Source organism: Phaenicophaeus curvirostris, chromosome 10, assembly GCF_032191515.1.
Source record: "Phaenicophaeus curvirostris isolate KB17595 chromosome 10, BPBGC_Pcur_1.0, whole genome shotgun sequence".
Taxonomy (NCBI): Eukaryota; Metazoa; Chordata; class Aves; order Cuculiformes; family Cuculidae; genus Phaenicophaeus; species Phaenicophaeus curvirostris.
In genome coordinates this window covers 10,302,413-10,329,695 of record NC_091401.1, presented here as the reverse complement: position 1 = coordinate 10,329,695, position 27,283 = coordinate 10,302,413, and the positions used below count along the sequence as shown (strand labels likewise).

The 27,283-nt window shown below is 42.0% G+C and overlaps 1 protein-coding gene across 3 annotated transcripts; it reads left to right on the top strand.

The window, feature by feature from the left end:
- The first annotated feature begins 251 nt into the window (after positions 1-251).
- Positions 252-27,283, top strand: ZBTB38 (zinc finger and BTB domain containing 38). 3 transcript variants are annotated; one of them, XM_069864423.1, is made up of 4 exons: positions 252-764; positions 1,444-1,671; positions 6,068-6,177; positions 21,365-27,283. In XM_069864423.1, exon 4 carries the CDS (start codon positions 21,365-21,367, stop codon positions 24,947-24,949), a length of 3,585 nt encoding a protein of 1,194 aa, XP_069720524.1. In that variant the 5' UTR covers positions 252-764; positions 1,444-1,671; positions 6,068-6,177; the 3' UTR covers positions 24,950-27,283. The 3 variants fall into 3 exon arrangements, with proteins under 3 accessions (XP_069720524.1, XP_069720525.1, XP_069720523.1); XM_069864424.1 differs by lacking the exons at positions 252-764; positions 1,444-1,671; positions 6,068-6,177 and adding an exon at positions 15,175-15,309; XM_069864422.1 differs by lacking the exons at positions 252-764; positions 1,444-1,671; positions 6,068-6,177 and adding an exon at positions 20,665-20,843.

Sequence of the window (27,283 nt, the reverse complement as noted above, 5' to 3'; positions counted from 1 at the left end):
AGTATACTTAGGATAGCTTTTATGTTCTGTAAGTCTGACAGATACGGTGCCTGGCAGAGATCAGCACCAAATTTTCTTTTTTTTATTATATCTGAGGATAGAAAAATATTTTATGATGAATCAGAACTGTGTACCACACAGCACCTACCGTTTCTGCATTGCAGATATATTTAGCTCTAACACTGCTTGTGGTTAACAGGGTGTAGCGTAGACACAGACAGCTGATCGTGCAGTCAGCCCCTGTGCTCGTGTGGTTTGTCAATACTGCTCAGGATTTTGATGGACTGTAAAAGAGAAAACAGAAAGGAAAGAAAAAGAAATGCTTTGTTTGCATGAGCATTAGACCTTTAGTTATGCTATTTTTGCTATCGTTGTCTTTTTATTTTATTTTTTAATTCTGAGACTTAAAAATTAGGGAAGCATAGCAGAAGCATCCAGGATCTAATATGTGCGACGTGAAATCTTCTGCATCAAGAGGATGTTGCTGTAGTCAATCCAGCGCTTCTCCAATAAGCAAGAAGATTGTTTTGTTTTCCTCGGCAGGCGGACTCAGCCATTGCACAAGCAGATTTTGATAAGAGTTTGAATTGCCTACTACCGTATCGTTGTAGAATTTGGAGTTTGCTAACAGTGTTAGTGACTGGAGCTCATCTTGCATCACCAGTTGATGACAATTTTCTTTGTTCCCTCCCACCCAGTTGAACCAAGACTCTGTAGCTGATACGCAATGTCACTTACAACATTAATCAGATACTGCATTTAAGGTGAGCTGTCCCTTGCCTCCTCCCTTACCAGTGCTGCGCTGCAGTATGTATCTTACTCCTGCAAGCCTAAAATGGCAGGCAGGATTAACGTTGCTTGTGCTGTGTGCATGCTGTGTATTGAATTCATTATACTGTGCCTAGTATCTCGAATGTGAGTATGTAAATGGTCTGTGTGCCATGTCATGCAGTAGTGAAGACTGGGTTTTGCTTCATTACAGGCTTAGATATTCGAGCATCACCTTAAGAATTCTTTTTTCCTTTGCAATGTGGTGAGCTGTTAGCTTGTCATCACGTTCAAACTACATTATTAGCCCTTGGAAAGGGGGGAAAAAAAAAAAGCAAACTGTGCTTCCAGATGGTGTCACCCTTTTTCTTCTTGCGTTTACTGTAGTTTAAATAATGTATATTGTATTGTTAATTAATGTGACTATCGAATTAAAGCACTTGAAACTTACATATTTATTATGCAGGTAGGAGGCACGTCCAATCTATTTTTAACTCTTACGCAGTCCACGTTGTGCAATGGGCTTTGGTTGTCGAGTTTATATTTTCAGCTGTGATATCAATAGGCTGATTTTCAGTAAATGTGACAAGTGGCCTTTGCAGTGGCCAGCTTCAAGCTTTGAACCTTCTGAGGAGGAGGGAAAAAAAAAACCAAACAAAAACCCTTGTGTTGCAGTTTCGGAGAACCTTGGATGAAGGCATTTTTTTTCCCCCACTCCTGCTTTCCCTATTGATAAACTCCGTTCTCCTCATCACGATCTGTTCAAGCTACTTCCCATCTGATTTTTGACATCTGCTTCTAAAAATTATCAAGAAGACCAAGACGAGAACTTGCCTCCATCGCTTCACATGGAAATGGCTGGGTGCCTTGCCATGCTCACACTGCACTGAGTGGCACACGCAGGTAGGTTGAGATTTGCATGTTTTACTGATTTCTTGGTCAGGGTTGCAAGAACATGAAATGGGCTTTGAAATGTAGCTTTCAGTTTAAAAATATATTGAACTGTTACTGAAAACAAGCTAATATTAAATTGTTGGTTTCACACATTGGCATAACAGTTGTTCTTACCTGCTTTCAAAAAATCTGCTGTGAAAGTGGAGCAGTCATGTCTGTTAAAATAATCATATGTACCAAGGGCGTGGCAACGCTTATGCAACAAAAGAATTTTTGAAATCCCTATTGATTCCATTACATTTTAAAGCTGACGATAAGCATTATTAAGCTGGCAGTTAAAATGAAAAAAAAAAAATTAAGGTAAATAAGAAAAATGAAAAATATTTAAATTCTGTCGTAGGCGGTTTTGTGCGAAATCTTTAAATAAAGATTATTATGCTTTAATGATCGTATTTTCATTATCAGCTACAAAGATTAACCTGCAGGATTTCATTGTATTTTAAGGTAGAAGGACTTTAGAGATTGATATAGATGGCCCTGTCAGCTTAAACAGAGTATCAGTTCACTGAAGTGTGTTTTAGTTCACACAAAAAATTATATTGCATAAAAACTTAACACTCTTGGGTACAAACCCCTGCATTTAAGTATTAAGAACAAAAATAATTATGAGTGCTGCATCACTTGCACCAACTTTTGTAATATATTTGTTTCAGATTAATACTGGGCCAGAACCAGTTTCCTTGGCAACCAAATCCTTTTAAAAGGTGCAATACGAGAGATGCAGGAAGATGTTCTTCTCTTTAACAGCAACATCACAATGCAGATGGAAATTCTGCAGTTGATTCCTTTCAGTTCTAAATGAGAATCTGACCTCATTTCATGTTTCCATCCAGCTATCATTTCTTAAATGATGCCATGCTTACAAAGCTGCACACAACAGAAATATTGCTGTTTTGCATTGGTTGTTTCCAGAAACGTAGCCAAGCTTCTCTCTTTAATTTAGCCTGGTCCTGCATGTAGGTCAAGGTTTGCAGTGTGTGTACGTACAGTGATAGTTTCATTATCACAAGTATAAAAGTATCACTGAAGTATTTGGCAGCTGAGAAATGCAGAGAATCAGCAGTATGTTTAAACCCTCTTTCACCTTTGCTGAATTCAGCCACAGTAATGCAAATAAACCTTTCTTTCAACAGTGGATCCATTCTAAGGTTCAGGTGACAAACTGCATTTAGGCAGACTGGAAAAGAACTGTTGGATCTTAAACAAGCTTGTGTAGCACAAGCTCACTCGTGGTCTGCGGTAATTTGCAGACCTTATGTATTTTGCAAACTTTATGGATTATAACTCCTTATTTCTATTTTTAGTTAGTATTTTCAACACTGTCAGTACAGTTAAATCTCATGTTACCATAGGTAACTGCTTATACGGAATCAGATGTTATTCAGTGTCTCCACTGAGCTCATAACACAGCGTATCTCCTTGTGAATCTCCTTTGTACAAGACTTGAGAAATTCTTGGTACTGCAATGAGATTTTTGCAGCAGGGAAGCCATTTTCCTCTCATGTCCTTGACTTTAAAATGACTAAGGGTATTTGTGAGGATGAGGACCCAGCACTGAAAATTAATGCAGAGGAGGTATTTAGAAGCACAGCCAATTATCAATAATAGCCCTGACAGGGTCAGTAATATCAAACTCGTTCTCATTTATTTCTAAATATATCAGTTCAGTGCATTCCAAATAAGCACAGTATAACTGCTGGGGAATGTGACTTGTCATCTGCCCTGATAGGCCAATGCTTAATAATGATAACAAACCCCTTTTGATTCATAATTACGAGATTAGTTTGATGCATTGCAATATTCCCCTGTTCCACCTAAAGAAGCAGAACTGAAAACGTAATAAACAGCATCTCTCAAGTGACATATTAAAGTTTGCACTTTTGGTAATTTGATTTATCCCCAGTAGCTCACTTGTGCTGATTGTTTCCCTGTCTGCAGTGTTAACGCGGAGTGCGCCATCACACGCAGCTACCAAAATGGCATTTCTTTGTTTATTTCTCATGTGGTTATTTTTAAAGGAAGTTGCTGAGCGAACGCTCTCTAGAAGCAATCTATTTATTGCCACTGATATTTATCTTTAGAAAAGATGGGGCACTTAACGTTAAATTGTTTTTATTAAGTCTTTGTCCACTCAAGGCATTTAAAGCAAGTGTGGCTCCGTTACACCAGCATGCTTTGCTACAGCTGTTTTAAACCCATTTGCAATTTTGCTCTTTTGTTCAGCGATGCAAGTCCCCTCGTAATTAATATGACCGAACTCAAGTGTTTGCGTGAGTCTGGAAAAACTCATTGGCAGCCTGCGGATGGTGATTTCTTCTAGCTAAAGGAACTGCTTTATTTCTTAAGGAGGAGTCTAGTAATTCACAAGCTTTTTCCAGTCGGACTATTAGATGGGGGTTGCTGTATGTGTTTTAATGGTAGTTACATCCAGCTAATGCCATGTCAGAATGTTACAGCCAAAGGTGCCATAAGAACTCCGATATCGGTGTCACCCGTGTCATTCCTTAGGGCTGAGGGGGCTGACGGGGCAGTAGGCGCAGGTGCAGGTTTTCACACCTCCAGCACAACCCGCAAATGTCATTGCTGGGGGGCTGGGGCTTCTCGGCGTTATCATGAAAGGGTAGTTGTTGATGCCAAGTTCTCCCTTTAAGATTGCAATGTGTTCTTTTATCCATGCAAATTCCATTTCTGCCTAACACGAAAACTACAGACAGAGCATGAGTAAAAATGAAATCAAACTAAAAACCATTTCCTCAGACACTATCCTGCTTTGCAGTGACCTTCCTGATGAAGGTTACTTCTGCTCTGAACTGCAGATCTCTGTTTACAGAGACTTTCTGTGTTCAGATAATATTTGTCAGACTATTAGGCAGACTTTGGTAGTAATGAACAGGTACCGATTAACCCTTTGGGAGCACCTAGTGTCTATTGTTCTTTAGCAGGCAAATTGCTTTACTTTGTTCTAAAAGGGTTTCATTATGTATAATATTACCTTTTATTTCTTATATTATAAAAGTTGGGAACTCCTTAGCTTTGATAAGATCTTTTACTGCTGAATTCCTCCAAATGTGATATTTAAGCTTCCCATTCACTATAATACTTTGCAGTCATCTGCAAATACAATTTTATTGGTATTTGAAGTTATAATAATGGCTTAATGCCATTTTCTTTCATTTTGGCCTTTGTTACGGGCACACGTGAGCTACAGAACACTTATTCAAATCAAGAAATACTAAAAACATACTCAGCTAACTTAACAAAACAATTAGCTCACCATCTTCCCTTTTAAAGCCAAAGCAATGGATCTTGTATTTCCTGTATAATGTTATTTATAAAAGTATATGGTATATTTGCAGATGGAAGATGGATTTATATATTCTTAATTGCTGCTATATAAATGCCTGTCAGCTGAGTCATAAGGCCTCATCCCTAAGATTTTGCAGTTGCTCTACAGAACAATTTAATTTTGTTTATGATCTTTGAAACGAAGCCCTATTCTGAACAATTTTTACTCTCTTACATGATAACCTGATTAGGATGTTTGATACATAATAACATAAAATCAGAGTGTCTGACAACGGTGGATAATCATTTAAGCAGAGAGATACGGGAAGTGTTTTCCAGAGAACAAGAGTTGCCTATAAATGTCATTATCACAGACACTGTGATGGATTGAAAGAGACCAAAAGAGAAGTAGCAGAATGGAAAGAGGAGAAAGAAAAGGCCTTTTGAAAGCATTTAAAGATAAAGGATAACTTGCAATTGCTTTCAGCAGTTTGTGTGGTCGAGGGAGGTGACTAATAATAGTGATTGTTCCTCCCTGTTCTATGATTTGTTTTCTAAACCGACAAACTGTGAAGCTAATCCTGAAATGCACTTGTTTTCCATTGACTTGTGAAACTCAGGACCAAACTGAGGAAGCTGTGAAGCCTCCACGATTTATGTCTTATTAGGTAAATGCATGAGAAATAATTTGGATATAGTTGAGATGGGGGAAGGGAAGCAGAGCCAAGGACTGATTTTAATGTAATTTTTCCAGTGACGCCAATGAAAAATTATTTTAAAGTTGAAAATGTCCTTACATTTGTGTATAGAACATATTATGAAACATCAGGTCCAGTTGCACTACTTGAGTTAAACCACGATGAAAAAATGCAGGCAGAAGCAGTATCACAATGGTGTGGTTAACGATGCTGTTTTATCGCTGATGTGTTGCAAGTCTCCCAGATGTAGACTTGGAGTCCTGCAGCGCTCCAAGGAACATTCTGATCAATTACACAATGTAACTGGAAGTCAGTACTTGTCTGATAATTTAGTCATTAAATGTGGATTTTCCCCTTTGCAGGCGGATAGAAAATAGCCACACAGTTCACAAAATTACTGAGATGGTTTTGCCAAAAATACCTGTCAATACCACTTTTAAAAGACTCTAACAGAAGATCAGCCTGCTTTTAGGTGGGTATGTTTATGGGGTAATTATAGCAAGCTGAAACCTCTTTATAACTCTCACAGAAATAGTGCTTAAATATTTAACACTGTAAAACCACTGCATTACATTATGTTTTTTTCTGTTAATGTCAGAAACATAACGTCATTATGTTATGTTTTTCTCTTTTCTATAACAATTTAAGAGCTGTTCTGGCTATGGTACCATATTGCTCTATTCTCATTTCAATATTGTTGCATTTTTCCAGCTCTTGCTGGATTTTTATTACCACAGAAGTTGGACAAACAACATCAGGCAGAAGAGATCCGTAAAACACGTTGTTATAACCTCCAATGATTTGTACAAACGTATTAGCAGGCAAGCAAACCTCTGAGCTTGCCTGAATGCTAACTCTCACTGGTGTTCATTGCAGATCTGTGTCGTACAATGAAAGCAGAGGAACTCTCTTAGCGCCAATGCCCATTTCTAATACCGTTGTTTTGGTTAAGCTGTATATAGATTATCTCATCTCTACCTTTGTACATTAATGCCATCAAGGATAGTAAAAAACCTCTTGAATTGTGAGGTGCAAAGAGCATTTTGTAAATCAAAGATCGGCATATTTCAAAAGAAGAGTTTTGCATTTTGCATGGCTTTTTCAAATATCAGCAGTTTCCTTTCTTCTCATTGTGAAAATGCAATAATCACCTTGGTTAAAATAAATATGCCTAATGTCTGTGCTTTAGATTTGAGATATGTATATATTGAATGAAAGAATCAGTGAAGTCTTGATTAATTCATTAATGTTTACCATGGTTCTTTGTATCATGGAGTATAATTTGAGTTACAGAAAGGGAGCAATTTCATTTATTTGAGTGGCACTATTTGGACTGTTTCTGCGGGAAATGGTTTCTTGCATCACAGTCATTAATGCAGTGACACCTCTAGGTAGGAAGAAATAATTAAGGCTAACAGGCAGGCTGTAAGATCAGGAACCAAACTTTAAAAGCAAACTAAAACCCCTCTTTGATTCCTGGAATATCTCAAAATGTTTTCTGTATTTAAGTTTACTTTTAATGCATAATGTTGTATGACACAGAAAATGGTAATGGGTTTTCAGAGACGATAAGGTGGCATTGGTGGTTTAAGAACTAGCCAGTGAAATACTAAAATTAGACAAATTCAGGTTACCTGGACTTCAAGCAGCAATGGGCTACAAAATCTAAGTTTTACCTATTGGAAGTAAATTATCATAGAACACTTGCTCAGTATATTTTAGGTAGAATACTGGGCCATAACCTGTTTCCTTGGCAACCACATACGAATAAAAGGTACATTAGCAAAGCTGCAGATGTGTGTCAGTGAATGCTTATTAAGCAGCCCAATGCATTTACATACCATGTGCTCACAACAATGCATGCATCTTGAAAATCACCATATAAAAAGATTACTGGGCATGGCCCAATGAGGATTCTTAATACTCAGAGGTTTTAACCTAAAGCCCTCCTGTTTTCAATAGAAATATCTCTGATTATTTATTTTGTCATTGCGCCTTAAACTGGACTTGCAATAACTGGACAAAAGTCACACAGTAGGCTTGGTCTGCAGATTGAAACCTTTCGCCAAGATTCCGAATGCTTATAGCACTGGGTTAAGGCAAAAAGAATATGGATGGAAATGAATGTTTACGATGTCTTTCAGAAATGCTCAGGCTTTCTAAATCTGCATCTTGTACCAGCATTCAGAAGCACAATTATGTACAGGTTATTTTTGGTTTTTCTTCTTCAAGTATTCATTTGTGTACAAAACAAAAGTGTATACAACCCTTTGGGTTAACTGTGCCATCCCAAGATGATATATCTTTAAGAAATAAGTCTAAAGACATTAAAAAGATAGGAAAAATAGGAATCTGTAAATCCCAATCTTAAATTCAGTTGGTGTAATCTGAGAAGTTGTTTCTGTGACTGGTGGCCTAATTAAAGCCCCCTTGGATTCAATGAAAAGATTCCCACCGACTTCTTTTGGAGTGTGCAGTAAGAGAGAAGGCTTCATACATAACAATCAGGTTTAGCAAAGAAAGATTATCCTGACAATGTTAAATGTTTCCATAAGTCTCGACAGCCGAGTGTGCCAGAATCTAGTATGAATTCCAGATAATTTGAGCACTATCACATGAATCTTTTCATGATCCTGAGCTGTAAACAATGTTGTTATATACCATCACGTGCTACAATACTTTTAAGGCTTTTGAGCAAATGAGTTTGGGAAGTTACTGGGGAGATGCGAGTCAACTGGTTTTTTTTTCTTTTTATTTGTTGTTTGCCATTTGAGCTGAGCTCGCTGCCAGGCCAGGATTTGTGCAAGGGCAATTCACGTTGATGGCAGAGCACGCAGCACAAACCAGAACTGGAGCCATCAAGATTTTCTTCTTACTGCCAGCTCCCACCTGCTGGCTACAGTCCTTCTCCATCGCACGAGCAGAGGCCCTGCTATAACTTTTCAGTTGGAAATGTGCACCAGCATGGAAGAGGAGGAGTAGGGCTTGTGCTGGGCCACTAAGGTCAGCACAAAGTGGAGCATAAGGATATTTAAGAGCATTCAGCCAAGTGTCAAATAAGTTATTATAATGAACGGCTGCACCACAGTGAGGATTCAGAGGAACAGCTATCACTTCTGCATTGATTTCAGCACGCTAGACTTCACCACTATCACAGCAAAAAACATACAAAAACAATTTGCAATGTTTTAATGAATACTGGAGATTAGCAGTGGCCAGTTAACAGCTTGAAGACCAGTTCCAGCTTTCAAAATGGCCATGTCCAGCCATGGAGCACACCAACTAAAACAGGTGTTTCCAGGGAAAGGGATTTAGCTCTGTTTTGTCTAGCATGAGTTGCTACATCAGCTGTAATAAAGGGCAAGAATGGCTGCATTGGCCTGGCCCCCGGGACCCCTGAGAGATTGAACAGTGGCTTCTGAGCACGCAGCTTGGCTGCTGCTCTTGTGAATGTAGGCACAAAGGGCATTTCCTCTGAAAACTGGAAAATGAGAGGCTGGCTTTGACTTTTTTTTATGTTGTCTTTCTGACAAATGAATGGGCAACAGAATATCACATAGCAATTGTCTGAAATGAACAAAAATTAAATATTTAGTTTGCTACTTTTCTTTAAAGCTATTCAAATATAGAAATTACTGCATTTGACAAGTTATCAGGAGAAAAATGTCTGTTGTCACTATGTCTATAGACAGAGCTTCATGATTGGAATGAAGGACTTCATGAAGGACTGTAATATCTTCCACACGTGGAGGTTAGAAAGTGCCTTGTCAGCAGCACATACAAAAATGAAAGACTTAAATGGAAAATAATACTGAGATTGTTCAGAGACAGCAAGATGTAAAGTCAGCTGGGCAACGTACGGTATTATATTTTGTTAAAAAGAATAATTTGGATTTATGTCAGTTACTGCAATTGCTCCATTTTTGTTTTTAGGCTGGTGGAGAGCCAGAGGTATAGTTATACCTTACAAAATTGCTTGTATGTGTTCCGTTTAGTGTAAATGGGACTCAGACCAGGCTATTATAAGAAAGCAATGTACTTTGGAGAAATACCGTCTTTGGTGCACGTGCACAGCTCACACTGACAGCCAAATGAGTTCCACCAGGCTCCTCTCCTCCCAACCAGACTTGGCAGAGCAGGCAGCTGCTGCGGGTCACCATAACTGTGCTCCTTCTCCCCTCCTCTCCCTCCACCTGATGCTCGAGAAGAGGAGAAGGGTTACACGAAGGAACTCTTTCCCTTGCTCATGTAGCAGGAAGGGGAGGGAGAGCCACTTTGGGCTGCTGGGTCCTTCTTGTGCCCTACTATCAGGGGAAGGGTTGGTCGGCCAGAGGGGCGAACAGGAGCTGTGTTTTCCACCTCAGCAGCATCACTGGCTGTGTTGACCTCAGCAGTGAGAGCAATGAAGAAGACAGTCCATCCACATGTGTTTCTCATGGATAGGCTGGCCTGCTCTAAGCACTCAGAAGGAAACCAATCAGGTCCTGGCCACTCACAAGGAATTTGCAGGAGCTGGTAATGTTAACAGATGTTGTTTCCTGTTCTTGTGCAAGAACTGAAACTGCTTGCCTAGAGAAGAACACTGGAACACTTTTTTTTCCCCTAGGCAGTTTGAAATACTCTTAAGGAAAGAATACCATGTGCCATGAGTTGCAGAAGTGAGATTATTAGACTTCAGCAAAGCATCCAAACACCACTACTTCAGTAACTTTGGAACGATTTTATAGACTTTAAAGAAGTAATAATTTGCTGACAATTTTATCTCTATCTTGCAATTTTACCATAAAAAAAGTAATCCACTGCTAAACTACTCGGACTTCTGTTTAAAAAGAACCAGCTGAGAGAGCTGAGCTTGTTTAACTTAGAGAAGAGAAAGCTCCGAGGAAACCTTATAGTGGCCTTCCAGTACTGAAAGGGTCTACAGGAATGCTGGGGAGGGGCTTTCTATCAGGGATAGAAGGAGGCATAGAAGGAATGGTAATGATTTTGAGCTGAAAGAGGGGAGATTTAGATTGGCTATTAGGAAGAACTGTTTTCCTGAGAGGGTGGTGAGGCCCTGACCCAGGTTGCCCAGGAAAGCTGTGGCTGCTCCATCCCTGGAGGTGTTCAAGGCCAGGTTGGATGAAGCTTGGAGAACCTGGTCTAGTGGGAGGTGTCACTGCCCATGGCAGGGGTGGAACTGGATGTAGCCTGTTCACATAGGTCTGACTGCAGCACCAGTTCCCCCATTTTCTTTGCATACAATTGGTTTTACATGAAACATTATAATGAGAATGTAAAACCTTGGGTGCAGCTGAGATGGCCTCATAAAGAACTCTTTACTCTGAAGAATATTTGTAATACACAAGGAGCTGATGGGACTGTGGATTCCAAATAGATCAATTTATATAAATATATATGGAAATCAGTGCCTTCAATTATACTATGAGTCACAGGAAAGGGGATTCCTTAGTGGATGAGCTGAAGTTGCCTTAAGAAAACACCCTGCTAATTTAAAAAAAAAAAAAAAGACAAAAACCCCACAAGTCCCTTTTCTCCAAATCTGTTACAGTACAAATAAATTAATGTCTCTGAATTGGGAGTATTGCTATACAAATAATGATTATGCATCTGATTTTCAAACCAATTTTAAATAATCAATTTTAATTAAGATTTAGGGGGAATTCATAACCTAATCATCCTCAAATTTGTTTCGTGTGATCTAAAATGATGCTTGTATTTATTGTTGTTCAGTAAATGCATTTCTTTCTTTTATAGGATTACAACAGGTTTAATATAATCCTTATTATTGTATTGTCACTGACAACACATTTGTCACAAATACTTCTTATGGCACTTGTGCCAGAAATCTTCATTAATGCAAATTATATTTATATACATGCCTAAAACAATAACAGAGAAACAACAGTAAATAAGCCATAGGCAAAGTCCAAGATTAAAAGTAACCTACACGTGATATTAAACTCTGGTTCTCAGTTTTGTAGGTTGAATTTAAAAAGAAGGTTGTGAAAGCTTTGGGGGACACTTTGCTTTTGCAATCAATACTGCCGTGTTCCTCAAGTCTTTGTTCCAGCTGATGTGAAAAGCTTAGTTTGTCATGAGATGAAAGAAACCACTTTGTGGTAGCAGAGAATCCTGTGCTAAAAAAATACTCACTGCTTCAGCAGGTGAAGCTATTTATAAGCATTCTAATGATCCAGAAGCAGTAACTGAGCACTCCCCAGAGACATTCAGTATTTCTAAGACGATATTTTAATGTGGATTGTGTAAAATAGTGAAAGAGGAGGGATGTATGGATCAGCCCCTCAAATTATGACAATTTCCTGACAAGAACAGATTGCTTTCCATATTTCTTAAGCAACCAGGAAAGTATATGATAGTTCCAAGACAGAAAGCTGGAAAAAAAGAACTCTTCTCCTTCTATAACAGATTGCACATCTTATATTGATATTAAGTAGTTTAGTAGCTGATAAACGGCATTTATCATGAAGGGGCTCTAGCAAAGTTCTAACTTCCAGGCCCAACAAGGCTGACAAGGATGAAATAGTTCATGTTTCTGGATTTATTTATTTTTCTGAAAAAATTTGGTTTTCATCTAAAATGAATCACTCCTGCTGTTCAGTGCTTCTAATGCACTGAATAGGCCTCAGGTTTGATAACACAGTAATGGCCCAGCAAATCCCCATACTAAACAGCTTGTAAAAATAAACAGAGGTTAGTCTGGGGCAAAATTAGTGTTTTCAAGCAAGCTTTAAGAGAAAAGCAAGTAGTTCATATTTTCTAGCAATGTTTTCCACCTGCCTCAAAGCCCAGTTTTTCTCTAAGCTTCACCAAGTACCGCAAACCCCGGTTTTGCTGACTGTTTAACGTGAGAGGCAGAGACAGAGAGAATGCACAGAGTGTACCAAATACATCAGAGCATCAGGCAAAGCGAACTGAAGCCACTTCATCCTTTGCCTAGGTGAGCATTCCTCAGCACTTATGGTGCACGAGTGGGATTGTTGCTCTCGTTTCCTGAGGCAGTAAATGATGTGAAGAAACCCACATTAGAGAATAACCCTGTTGCTCAAAATAAACATCCTCGTGATGCTGTATGAGTTTCTACATATGCTTAAAGAAGATACTTAGTATGATCAGCTAAGGAAAATCAGGCAAATGTAGCTGTACTTCAGTAACCAAATGTAATTTATGTCAGGTATTATTTTTAGAAGGGACGATTTCACCTCTCTTTTGGAGCGGGAAGTTGCAGAGGTTCTGCACAGAGCTCTGCATCTCTTGCTTCTTGTGGGAAAGGCTTTGGTGGACCAAGGCAACCAAACCCCTTGTTTAGGTTTAAGAGGAATTCTAAGCAATGGGGACAAAACTGCACCGGTGCCCCGGGAGCAAGGGGTTGGATGCAGGGACACAGCTTCTCCTCATGGCTCTGAACTTGCAGCCCTCGAGTACAAACACCTCGGTATCGTGGCCGCCTGCATTAGCCAAGCACAAGGTGGAAGCAAACACGTGGGAAATAACATTTTGCAGCATGCAGGGCAGAAATCAGATGAACATGACTGTATCTGTGTAACCATATGTAATTTATTTCAGATATAATTTTTAGAAGGAATGATTCCACCTCTCCTTTGGCGCGGGAAGTTATAGCCTTTCTGCACTTGGTTCGTATGGGAAGGGCTTTGGTGGCAAGGGAGGCAACCAAACCTTTTTTTAGGTTTAAGAGGAATTCAAAGTGATGTGGACAAAACTGTGCTGATGCCCAGGAAGCAAGGGGTTGGACGTAGGGCACGCAGCATCTCCTCATGGCTAAATCTGCAGCCCTCACAGACAGCCTGGCCAAGCTGCTTGGTATTGGGAATAGCTGAGTCAACCAAACACAAGGCAGATGCAGACCTGCTGGAAATAATGTTCACACAGGGCACAGGGCAGAAATCTGGTGAACGTGACTGTACTTCAGTAACCAAATGTAATTAATTCCAGATATTATTTTCAGAAGGAACAATTCCTCCTCTCCTTTGGAGACGGAAGTTGCAGTGGTTCTGCACGGACCTCACAGCAGTTTCTCAGTTTCTCACAGAATTCTGCTCAAGAAACTGGCTGCCACTGGCCTGGACAGGTACACGCTCTCCTGGGTGGAAAACTGCCTGGTTGTCTAGGGCTAAAGAGTGGTGGTAAATGGAGTTAACTCCAGCTGGAGGCCAGTTTCAAGGGGTGCTCCCCAGGGCTCAGTGCTGGGTCCAGCCCTGTTCAATGTCTTTGTCAGTGACCTGGATGAAGGTATTGAATGTACCCTTGTTACATTCACAGACAACACTAAGGAAGTGTTGATCTGCCAGAGGGTAGGGAGGCTCCAAAGGGATCTGAACAGGCTGGACTGATGGGCTGAGACCAATGGCATGAGGTTTAACAAGGCCAAGCGCGGAGTCCTGTACTTGGAACACAACAAACTAGGAGAAGAATGGCTAGAAAGCTGCCTGGAGGAGAAGGACCTGGTTGACAGCGACTGAACATGAGCCAGCAGTGGCCCAGGTGGCCAAGAAGGCCAATGGCATCTTGGCTTGTATCAGAAACAGCGTGGCCAGCAGATCCAGGGAGGTTATTCTCCCTCTGTACTTGGCACTGGTGAGACCGCTCCTCAAATCCTGTGTTCAGTTCTGGGCCCCTCACCACAAGAAGGATGTTGAGGCTCTGGAGCGAGTCCAGAGAAGAGCAACAAAGCTAGTGAGGGGGCTGAAGAACAGGCCTTATGAGGAGCAGCTGAGAGAGCTGGGGCTGTTCAGCCTTGAAGAGAGCTGAGGGGAGACCTTATCACTGTCTACACCTGCCTGAAAGGAGGTTGTAGAGAGGTGGGTGCTGGTCTCTTCTCCCAAGTGACAGGGGACAGGACAAGGGGCAATGGCCTCAAGCTCCACCAGGGGAGGTTCAGATTAGACATCAGGAAAAAGTGTTTCACTGAAACGGTCATCAGGCAGCGGCAGAGGCTGCTCAGGGAGGTGTAAGTCCCTATCCCTGGGGGTATTTAAAAGCTGGGTAAAGGAGGTGCTCAGGGATGTGGTTTTAGTGGGTGATAGGAATGGTTGGACTCGATGATCCTGTGGGTCTTTTCCAACCTGGTGATTCTGTGATCCTATGAGCTGTGCATCGCCATAAATGCCTTCTCTAGCTGCATGTGGGAAAGGCTTTGGTGAACCAAGGCAACCGAGCCCCTTGTTTATGTTTCAGGGAATTCTAAGCCATGTGGACAAAGCTGCGTCGATGCCCCAGGAGCGAGGGGTCGGATGCAGGGACGCAGCATCTCCTCACGGCTCTAAATCTGCAGCCCTCGCCTACAGCCTTTGGGTCCGGTGGGCTCGCCGTGCCCTTCCCGCACGGGGCGAGGGCAGGGCCCGGCCCTCCGCCGCCCCCCGAGGCTCCGGAGGGGCCCGCGGCGCCGCGGCCGCTCCCGCCCGGGAAATGGCGTCGCCGCGGCCCCCGCGCCGCCCGCTCTGCCGGGCGAGGCCGCCGCGGGCCGCAAGATGGCGGCGGGCCCCGCCTGCCCCGCGCCTGGCCCGGCCGGGCCCGCGGCCCCGGGGACGCCCGGCGGGTAGAGACGGAGCCGCGACCCGCACCGGTGAGTGCGGGAGGGGACGGGGGAGAGACGGGGGCAGCGGGGAGGGCGTGCGAGGGGGAGGGCGTGTGTGTGAGAGAGTGTGAGGCGTGTGAGAGTGAGTGTGTGTATGAGCTAGTGTCAGTGTGTGACTGTGTGTGTGTGTTAGTGTGCAAGAGTGTGTGTGTTTGTGAGCATCAGTGTGTGTGAGTGAGCGTGAGTTGTGTGTGAGTGAGTGTGAGTGCATGTGTGAGCGAGTGTGAGAGTGTGTGAGAGTGTGTGCAAACAGGTGTGCAAGAGTGTGTGACTGTGTGAGAGAGTGTGAGGTGTGTGCAAGAGTGTGAGAGTGTGTGTGTGCAACTGTGTGTGCGTGTGTAAGCGAGTGTCTGTGTGTGCGAGAGTGTGTGTGTCTGTGTGCATGTGTGAGCCAGCATCAGTGTGTGTGAGTGTGCGAGTGTGACAGAGTGTGTGAGAGTGCGAGAGTGTGTGTGCGTGAGCGAGCACCAGTGTGTGTCTCAGTGTGTCTGTGAGACTGTGTGCGAGAGTGAGTGTGTGTGAGTGACCGTGACGAGTGTGTGTGAGACACTGTGTGAGTGCGTGTGAGAGAGTGTGTGTGCATGTGTGAGCGAGTGTGTGCATGTGTGTGAGAGACAGTGCATGTGTGTGCGAGCATCAGCGCGTGAGTGTGTGTGCATATGTGAGAGAGTGTATATGTGTGAATGAGTGTGTGTGAGAGCGTGTGAGTGCATGTGAGTGGGCGTGAGTGTGTCAGGGGTGGAATGCGCATGTGCCTGTGTGTGTGAGTAGGGTGAGAGGGATAGTGAGTGTGAGTGTGGGGTGTGTGAGAGGAGTGCATGTGAGTCTGGGGGGAGTGTGTTTGTGTGTGTGTGCATGTGCATGTAAGTGTGACAGTGCATGTGATTGTGAGTGTGTGTGAAAATGTGCCTCTCAGGGGTGTGAGAGTGCATGTGTGCGTGTGTATGTGTGTGAGGAGGGCACGTGTGCATGTATCTGTGGGGTGCATGTGTTGGGGTGAGTGTGTGTGCGCACCTGTGTGTGAGAGAGTGCATGTGAGTGTGTGTGTGATTGTGTCTGGGGGGTGAGTGTGTGTGTGTGAGTGGGGTGTGTGAGGGTGCATGTGAGTGCGTGTGGTAGGGATGAGTGTAAGTGTGCATGTGTCTGTGTGGGGAGGGTGAGAGTGCATGTGAGTGATTGTGTCTGAGGGGTGAGTGTGTGTGCATGTGCTGTGTGTGGTGTGAGAGTGCATGTGAGTGTGGGGTGAGAGCACGTCTGTGCGTGTGCATGTGTCTGTGTGGGGTGTGAATGTGTGTGGGGAGAGTGCGTGTGCGTGGCGTGAGGGGGGGTGTGTTTGCGTGCGTCTGGGGGGTGAGGGTGGGGTGGGGAGGCGTGAGTGTGCAAACATGCGTGTGTCTGTGTCTGCACGGGGGGGTGAGAGTGTGTGTGCACGTGTCTGATGTGTGTGTGTGACTGAGTGTGCATGTATGAGTTCACATGTATGTGTCTGTGTGTGGTGCATGTGTGCGCACGCGTGTGGTGTGGGTGACAGTTAGTTGTTGTTAGAAGCCGCTGGGTTGTGTGGTGCCGGGCCGCAGAGTCAGGGCCGTGCTGGTGTTCCCAGTGCTGCATAAAAGGCATCAGCCCGCCCTGAGGGATATAGGAAGGAGTTACTGTTACCAAAGGTGGAATATTTTGATTTAAGCTAAAGCAGAGTTCAGTTCATCCAAGTAACTGTATTTTTGAAAGTTAGACAGAGTGTCCCTCTGAGAGCATGTTTTTTTTAGAGCATGTTTTTTTCAAACAGTGTTTTTCCAGACACTGTTCTTTCTTTGGAGATGATTACGTTTTGTGTTAAGTATGCTGTGTGTTGTCTTTTTCTGTAATCACCTCTGTTTAGAGTCTTTCCCTATCTCAAATAGGGACAGGGGACAGGACAAGAGGCAATGGTCTTAAGCTCCACCAGGGGAGGTTCAGGCTTGACATCAGGAAAAAATTTTTCACAGAAAGGGTCATTGGGCACTGAACAGGCTGCCCAGGGAGGTGGTTGAGTCACCTTCCCTGGAGGTGTTTAAGGGACAGGTGGACAAGGTGCTGAGGGGCATGGTTTAGTGGTTGATAGGAATGGTTGGACTCGATGATCCAGTGGGTCTTTTCCAACCTGGTGATTCTGTGAAATGCAAGGTTAAGCAGAGCTGGAGCCAGCTCCAGATTAGGAAGAGACCTGACTATTGTGAAGTTCATAATGACAGTAAAATGAGTCCTTGGAAAGTAATAGAATATGCATAAGATTTCTGGGAAAACCTATATGCATGCACGTAAGTGGGAAATATACTCTGGGATCATGGATGGAGATCACTCCCTCATGTTGCCTAGGCCTGATTAAAGGGTGCTTGCTTTTTAAAACTCCAAAATGAGTCTTAGAGAGTTTGTTTGGATTTTCAGTATCACGAGCACTGGTAAGGTTGTGAAGGCTGTTTTCCATCTGCTGAGAAATAAAAGAGGATGTGAAGGAATGAGAGCTCCACTCTGGTGAGACGCCACCTGGAGTCCCACATCCAGTTGTGGAATCCCCAACATAACAAGAATATGGAACCGTTGGAATCAGTCCAGAGGAGGCCACGAAGGTGATCTGAGGGCTGGAACACCTCTACTGCGAGGACAGGCTAAAAGAGGTGGAGTTGTTTGGCCTGGAGAAGAGAAGGCTCTGGAGTGGCCTTACAGCAGCTCCCAGTACTGAAAGGGGCTCCAAGAGAGCTGGAGAGGGGCTTTTTACAAGGGCATGGAATGATAGGACAAGGAGGAATGGCTTTAAATTGGAAGGGGGAAGATTCAGATGAGACATAAGGAAGAAATTTTTCATGGCAAGGGTCCGGAGGCCCTGGCCCAGGTCGCCAGAGAAGTGGTGGCTGCCCCATCCCTGGAGGTGTTCAGGGCCAGGTTGGCCAGGCTTTGCACAGCCTGGTCCATCAGGAGGTGTCCCTGCCCATGGCACGGGAGTGGAACTGGAGGGGCTTTGGGGGCCTTTCCAACCCAAACCATTCTATGCTGTGATTATTCTATGAGATCTCCCAATACCAACATAATATTCCTATGCTAAATTCCACCCTGCCCAGCTATCTGAATTAAAAGTTAGAAAAACAGTGTGAGGCTGCAAAAAATGAAAATCTGTAATGCTCAAGAAGCTCTAGCAAGTAGAAAAGGTGAGTGTTGTGTATTACTAGGGAAAGAAGCATGCAGCGAGAGTCTAAAAGAGAAAAAATATAAAAGTGGAAGAGCTATGTAGACTGGAACACTAAGCTATAGGGCACTGCAAGCTATTAAACATAATTAAACATCATTAAAATGTCCCTGCATGCCTGAGGCTGTAAAGAGGTTGAAGGGACTATGGCCAAGGCAGCCCTGCGTAGCCATGCTGCCCAGACAGGACCGGTGAAAGGATGCTGTAAAAATAGAGCTGCCGTCATAAAAGTGATGGTTGGAGAGCAGGTTTCCAGGCGGGTAAGGACCAGGACAAGAGAGCTGGAGGGCATGTGGGGGTGTGTGTACTTGGTTTTGCTTGGGTTTTTGTTATGTTTGTTCCTGATGCTCTAGAACAAAATAGTGCCCTTCAGGAGAGTTTGGTACAGCTGAAGGTTCCTTCAGGCCAGGTAGAAACCAGAGACAGCCTTTGGAGTATGTTAATAGAGTGGAATGAAACTGAGCATACGAAAGTTATGGAGTTAACATGTTTGCCTATTGGTATGTTGGTAAATACCAAGAAACATCAGCATCGTTAAAATCCCAGTAGAAGCATGTGGAATAGGAAAAGAGAGGAAGAACAGTTATTTTAGAGTATCCTGCTGGTTTTGTACCAGTGACTGGCCCTAAGGGGTTTTTTTTGTTGATACCACTAGCTTGTCTTTCAGATTTAGGTGACCAAACCAGAATAAAAGAATCTCTTCTCACATGTAATGCCTAGCATTGGATTTTAAAAGTTTAGCAAAAGTTACCAACAGTATTCCTGGATTGGAATCATCCTCTTTGGTAGTAAAAAATGTTCTATTTGTTGTTTGGTATCATGAGCCAGTAAAACTTACTGTGTTCTCTTTGTTTAATTCAAAGTAATATTAATATAAAAATTAGCAGTAGCTTCTTCCCTCTGTGGTGTCCATGTAGAGCTGGCTGCTCTGATATTTGTAATCAGCAGTGTCACCTTGAGGCAGTAGTAGTCAAATTCATGTTTGGATGCATCAATTTCTGATCTTTCCATTAATCTTCAATAGAACTTATTTTCACTTGTGTTTGCTGGTATTCAGTTGATGGCTTTCTGAAGAGGGCCCAAATGGGATTTGCTGTGTTTTAATGGAAAATATTTGATATTAATAATAATAATACATCTGAAAAATTTGATCTCTTTGAGCTCCTTTGGAAACCAAAGAGCAGGTTCTCCTTTTGCAGTATGAACTGCAACTAGAATGGAGGATATTCCTTAAATATTTGATGTATGTGTTTGCTAGGTGAAGCATTCCAATTTTATAGCATTTTAGACACTTTTTTCACAAATGCAAGAAGCAAGGGGGGCAAAATGAAAGGCAGTAGAGAATCATTACACAAGAATAAATGGACTGTTTGAGTAATGCATAGGTTGAGAGAGAGAAGCAACAGGTGTTGGTTCTGAAAATCAATTTGCTGTAGCATTTTTCTCTGTAGCTTTCCAATGAGATGAGCTATAGCACGTGGCTTTGCACACAGCAAAAAAATTGATTGTCCAACCAGCAAATTAGAGGGATCAGTTTGGTGTTTTACTGAACATACCAGGACATCCAGGAGTACAAAAACTGGCAGTCTGTGTACATGGGAGCAGAAATGTAAAACAGTCACTTTTCTCCTTAGGATGATAAATTTTGAAAGAACCAGCTGAATATTGAGACTTCTACCAAAACCACTGGGGTTTGTAGGCCTTGCTTGTAAATGCCTCATAGTGCAGAAGTGGCAGTCTGATATATTTAGCAAACAGCGTGTCAGATGATGCGTCTTTGAACTAAACCCAGCTGTCTCCAATAAAGAAAGAGCAGAAAGCCCGGCGGGGTCCTATGGGGCACTTCACTGGGAGGTAGAGCTGACATCACTTATTTCCTATACTCAGGAAATAACTCTGTCAATAGCTCCTGTTGTGAAATGGTTTTGATGTCTGACAGTTGGTTTCTAGTACCACATCACATGAGCAAGTCAGATGTAATCTCAGACATTGTCAGTGACAAAAAAGAATCAGTTACAGAATAGTGGCTGCTTGATTGAAGAAAAGTGTTCTTGCCAGTGATATTTCTGGAGAAGACTCAATCTGCTAGAAGCTATATACATTTAAATACAAGTTTTCAGATACCAAACCACAGCAGGTACCCTTCCTAACTACTACGAATTTCAGGTTAGCATTCCAAGTTAATAGATATCTCTTATTTTAAGCCAAATCCGCATAATAAACAAACACGATGAACTATGGTTTTAAGATTTAAAGGCACAAAACAATGTACCTGGATTTGAGAGCTGCTGTGAGTGACCAGGTAAGCAAAATACTATATGTCTACATTTCTATCACAGCTACACTGATGAGGTCATTTCTTGACATCCATGGCAGATATAAGCATCAGAGGTCATTTTTGCAAGTCACAGTTTTGATTTTTCTGAATTCTGTCCACTGAAAATTGGCGGCCATTGAGCAGTATTAGAAGTTGTGGCCATTTGCATAAACAATACCTTCCTGACAGAAACAGTGGCCATGATGCAAGGTGCACATTTTACTTCTAAGTTTCATCCATCATGTACTGAATTATGATCTTTTCATAGTATGTTGTGTCTGTCTTCACAGTAAGGGTGTCATTGGTTTTAGTATAATTTGATTTGCAACAAAGTAGTTGGTGGATTCGTGATGGTGTGTCCGAGGAGATGTAATGAGATGATACATCTAAAATAAGTATAGAACTGTGAACTTGATCTGTAACTGAAATGGATGAAAATTGCCTTATGCAATTGGATGGAAATGGATGAAAATTGCTTATATTTATAATTTTTTTTTTCCTTGTAGATGACAGTCATGTCCCATTCAAAGGATTTCAAGGACGACTTCCACAGTGACACTGTGCTTTCTATTTTAAATGAGCAGCGCATTCGGGGTATTTTATGTGATGTCACCATAATTGTGGAAGATACTAAATTTAAAGCTCATAGCAATGTGCTGGCAGCTTCAAGCCTTTACTTTAAGAACATTTTCTGGAGTCGTACTATCTGTATTTCAGGTCATGTGCTGGAGTTAGATGATCTCAAAGCTGAAGTGTTTACAGAAATACTGAATTACATCTACAGTTCCACAGTAGTTGTTAAAAGGCAGGAGACTGTAACGGACCTTGCAGCTGCAGGGAAAAAGCTGGGAATATCATTCCTAGAAGATCTTACAGATATTAATTTTTCAAGTTCCCCCTGCCCCTACACGTACTGTGTTAGTGAGAAAGGGACTGTCAAAGAGGAGAAGCATGAAAAGAGACATGAAGACTCCTCTGTAACAAACGGACCACGAATTACAAATGCATTCTCAATTTTTGAAACGGAAAACAGTTTGTTTTCTCCACTTGATTTGCGGGCAAGCTTTAAAAAGGTATCTGAGACAATACAGGCTCCCAGCGTCAGCCTTGACAGAAACAATGTTTGCAAAGATGCCGAGCCAGCCAGTACGCTGGCTGAACACTCCTATGCAGTTTCTTCAGGGGGAGACACTTTTCAAGGAACATCTTTCCTTGAAAAGGACAGCACCCCTTCCTGCAAGGTGGGTGAAGACCACTATGAAAATCTCCAAGCCACGCCACTCATTCAGCCAGGAAAACAAGCGTGTAGTACTCCCAAGACAGCGGCTAAGCCCCAGGCTACGGGTTCAGCTATAGCAAAAGCGCCCGCCTCTACAGTAACCACTACAGAAGCCCAGCATGAAGCAGTTACTGATCAGACAACTATTTCCTTTGCAAAACCTCAAAATAAAGCAGGAGATTTCCATTTACCCAGAGAGGAGGTAAACAGTTCTGCTGACGTCGCTAATGTCTCTGGATCCGTCACAACTGTTGTTCCTCCTGTTTACAACTGTGACTCTTGTGCGAAATCATTCAGTGACAGGGCGTTACTCACTGCTCATCTTCAGCTCCATTCGGAGCACGAGGAAACCTTCATATGCAAATACTGCAGCAAGCAGTTTGCAAATAGAAATATACTGGAAAGTCATGAGCAAGTCTGCATGCGATCGAGTAGCCTGTCGGTTCACAATGGGAATGAACAAAACTTTGCAGATAACTATACTGCAACGGAGGGAAGGAATGGGAGTTCTTATCCAAACGCAGAGCCTCTGTTGCCTGAAAACAGCATCACTGATTATTCTAATGCAAACTGCACTTTACCCGAAACAGATCATTTGGTAAAGGTTGTTGATGGGCAGATATTATATACTTGCATCGTTTGCAAGCGTAGTTACGTAACATTGTCCAGCCTTCGGAGACATGCAAACGTGCATTCATGGAGGAGAACCTACCCTTGTCACTACTGCAATAAAGTATTCGCGTTAGCTGAGTATCGCACGAGGCATGAGATCTGGCACACTGGAGAAAGGCGGTATCAGTGCATTTTCTGTCTGGAGACTTTCATGACTTACTATATCCTAAAAAACCATCAGAAGTCTTTCCATGCAATTGACCATCGTCTCTCGGTAAACAAGAAGACAGCCAATGGAGGCTTAAAACCGAGTATGTACCCATACAAACTTTATCGACTACTGCCTATGAAGTGCAGGCGACTGCCTTATAAGTCCTACCGAAATTCTTCGTATGAAAATGTTCCAACAAGCACCCAGGTTAATGAAGCTCCTCCTACTAACTGTTTCATTCCGAGTTCTCTTAGCTCTGAGCTACCGCCACTGAATTTTCCAAGTAATGTAATAGCAAGCAACAGAACTCTTGCCTTGGATACGTCTGCATGTAAGGATACAGCATCTTCCACAAATACTCAGAATTCTTCCTCTTGGGGAGTAGGTATCTTAACTTCTGACCTGCAAAGGGACTTCTTCACAGCTGAAAAAAGAGCATCCACTGCTGCAAATGACTCTGGTTCTCAGGAGTGTGATTCCTCAGTTGTGTCTTTACCTAGTGCGAATGAAAATTCAACCTCTGTCATCAGTTACAGCAGTTCTGCACCCTCTGTTATAGTGCACAGTAGCAGAGTTTCATCAGTAATAATGCACAGTAAAGCGCTCACTTCTGTAGAAAACAATAAGGTGGAATCTTCAAATAATCTACCCAGTCAGTCTGTAAGCGATGATTGTAAGTATGGGTCACATAATGATGAGAAATGCGTTACAAAATCAAAAACTATTAAGGAGAAAAAGAAAACGCTGCTGTACCACAGAGCAGAAGCAACTGAAGATACCCAGCACATCACAGGATCTGGAGGTTCATCTGGCAAAACAAATACTGTCCAAGAATCAAGTAAAACCGAAACGTACATCGCAAAGCCCGCCTTACCTGGAACATCTACTGACAGCAATGTTGCACCTCTTTGTCAAATAACAGTAAAAATTGGTAACGAGGCCATTGTAAAAAGACATATATTAGGATCTAAGCTGTTTTGTAAAAGGGGCCGAAAATCTAAACACGAGTCCAAACAGGACAATCTAACTGAAGAAGCAGAAATGGAGGTAAAAGAAAGAAGCCCATCCAGGCTGTATACCTCAGAGTGCCTGGAGCTGACAGAAATGTGTGATGACGTAAGTGACCAGGACTCCAGTGATAAACCCTGGAGGCCCTATTATAATTACAAACCAAAAAAGAAATCCAAACAGCTAAGAAAAATGAAAAAGACCAAATGGAGGAGAAAGCATGGAAGCAAGAATGCCATTATGGAAAGCCCCAGCACATGCAGTCGAGAGTATGCGCTCAGGAACACCCCCGAGGAAAAGCCGATCGGTCAGGAAGAGAATGCAGAAATGCCTAATCTTCATTGTGAGCTTTGTGAAAGAGATCAGTCTTCCACTGCAGACGTTCAAGAGCACGTACACTGGCATGTAGGTACTTCAAAGCCTTACATCTGTGAGGTATGCCAAAAACAGTTTCAAAGTCCATCCACTTTAAAAATGCATATGAGGTGTCACACTGGGGAAAAGCCCTACACTTGCAAAACCTGTGGTAAATGTTTCTCAGTTCCTGGGAATCTACAGAAACATGAACGTATTCACCTGGGCGTCAAGGACTTTGTCTGCCAATACTGTAACAAGGCGTTCACTTTAAATGAAACACTCAAAATACACGAAAGAATTCATACTGGAGAAAAACGCTACCACTGTCAGTTCTGCTTTCAGAGCTTCTTGTATCTCTCTACCAAAAGGAACCATGAGCAAAGGCACGTACGTGAACATAATGGGAAAGGGTACGCTTGCTTCCAGTGCCCCAAAATCTGCAAGACAGCGGCTGCTCTGGGAATGCACCAGAAGAAACATCTGTTCAAAAGTGCAGGTCCACAAGATAGAAAAGAACAGTTTTGCAATGAAAGCACTAAACTTTTGGAAAATCCGCATTTCTTTGGCTCAGAAGGAAGTGAAGTAAAAAACATACAGAATGTAACTCCAGAAGTCATACTCTGAGTGACGGTTGTGCAACAAAGAAAAATCAGAACCTGTATATTGGAGAAAACACAGCTGCATTGAACTGGGAAATGCCTCCGCTCGGTATCATCTACTAGGATCAAATTTCTTCATTTAGATGTGTCAATATATGCAAAAGAAGGAAAAATAACACAGAAAAGAAAAACTAGTGTTTGCAATAATAAAGACTTAATGTGAAAGGCCCAAAATGCTTTTGCCACAATAGACTTCTAACATAGAGAGAAAAAGAAAAAAATATGACCAACCAAACCCCTTCTGCTTAGCATTATGGAAAACGAGTCACTGAACTGTTTTGCAGTGCTGGTTTTGAGTCAGAATCATTCTAGGCAAAATAAATAGGTAGGTTCACAGTGTACTCTGTAGAAGGAATTTTTGCTGCAGAAACCGTATGTTGCATTTTTTAACAACAAGTAATGTGTTTATAAACAATAATTGTTATTTAGTGTATTCTAAAGTGAAGGTGGGAAGTGTCTAATGAACTTGGGTATGCTGAAGTACAGTTGAGTTCTGGTGTGCTTTTCTGTAACTCAACATTTACAGGACATATTCAGGAGTTTAAACGTCTTCTCCTTTCCGTATTCAGTTTTGTAGTTACCATAGTAACCGTTAAGTCTGAGTGCTTGTGTGGAAAGTATTCCAGATCGATGATCTCTCTGAGACATTTAATAAAGATTCAGTGGAATTCTCAATAGCCGGTCTTCCAAACTGCCTAAATTCCAATGTCCATGGCCTGGTAGAGCTATTCAGCTGCATTTGTCTGAAGAAAAATGTTCTCTTGAATCAGCCTAGCTTAAAGAAGTCACGTATATAAACATCCATTTTCTGGTAAGGCTGCAACTCCTGTGTTTTAGAAACACCATTGTTCTCAGCAGAAGAGGAGATCTAGACAAGAGTCTCCCTCCTCATCCTGGAATAATGCCTGGACCACAAATGATGGAGCAAGTCCCAATAAATAATTTTATTTGGGGAGTAGTAGGTAAATACTCAGATTCTTACTTCCATGTGTATTTCTGAGGCAGCCCCACTGTATAAATGGGGATAGGCCCAGTTTGCTGGATTCCCTGTGCCCTAAATACGACAGCTAACCTTCATGTGTCCCTTCTAAGCATGCCAGCATCTCGCCCCAAGCAGTCATCGTCGCAGCGGCTCTGCACCCAGCACAGCAGGCCCAGAGCAGAGAGGAGCCTGAGAGGGGTTGCTGGAGGAAGAAGAGTTGGCCTTTCTGCATCCCTCGTCCTGCCACGCTGAAGGGTTATGGGAAGCCTTACGGCGTCACAGGTTGCTCAGAATCAGGAGAACAGGTTTCTGAAAGACATCACCAAAATATTACAGTTAATATTTTGTGCAAATGTGATGCATTTTAACAGATAAAGAGATTTTTACAAAGCCCAAGAGGGTGTATGTGTACAAGTTGCAGTTTGTATGGTAGGGCTCTGTTGTGCTGTGTCTGCATTTCCAATTAGTTGTGTACAGTCATATCTATGAAGTGTTAAAAAATTAAGTTGGCACAAAGGCTAGCAAACCTCAACTTCATTCTGTGTGCAAATACAGTACCCAGTTTGTTTACTTACTTCGTCTTCTTGAATATTTTAAAAGAAACTGTAGCTTGGGGACAATGAAACTACAGTCACAATGGTAATACAGTATTGATTGAAGTAACGATAGAGTCCACTTATTTATTCTATCATTGGTGAATGCTATGAAGCCCTTGAGAAATGTTGGTTTTGTGGCAGCTTTGGTTCCATTTGAGTAAGGATGACGGAAGCATAAACACAGGAAAGTACAATGATGTTTCAAAGAAAGTACAAAGAGATAACTTCTAAGTGGACTTGTATGATTATTATTATAGACCAAAGCAAATAAGGTAGAATATTTATAAATATAAAGATAATTTTACAAATATTTTATATAACTGTATAGTTCATAAGAAAAATACTGGTAGCTCGTGTTAGGTTTGGGGAGGGTTTGTATATTTTGATAAAAACACAATGACTTTGTAACTCTGTATATTCTCTACAGTTTATAGCAAAGCAGTTTTAAGATGGCAATGTCATGTTTATAGTTCAGTTGTGGCACTTTTATTACAAGTAACACGTTGCAGTAATGAGTCAAGTATCAATGACCAAATTAGAATTAAAGTAAGTGTAAGAGAAGGTAAATACTGTATGTTGTCAAAGACTGTAATTTGCTACATAATCACATCTGTCTTTTTGTTTAGAAAAAATATTAAATACAGATGTTAAGGATTGATAAAGAGTCTAATTTTATTTTTAGAAAGAGTGATTATAACTCTGTTTTTGCTTAATTAAAATA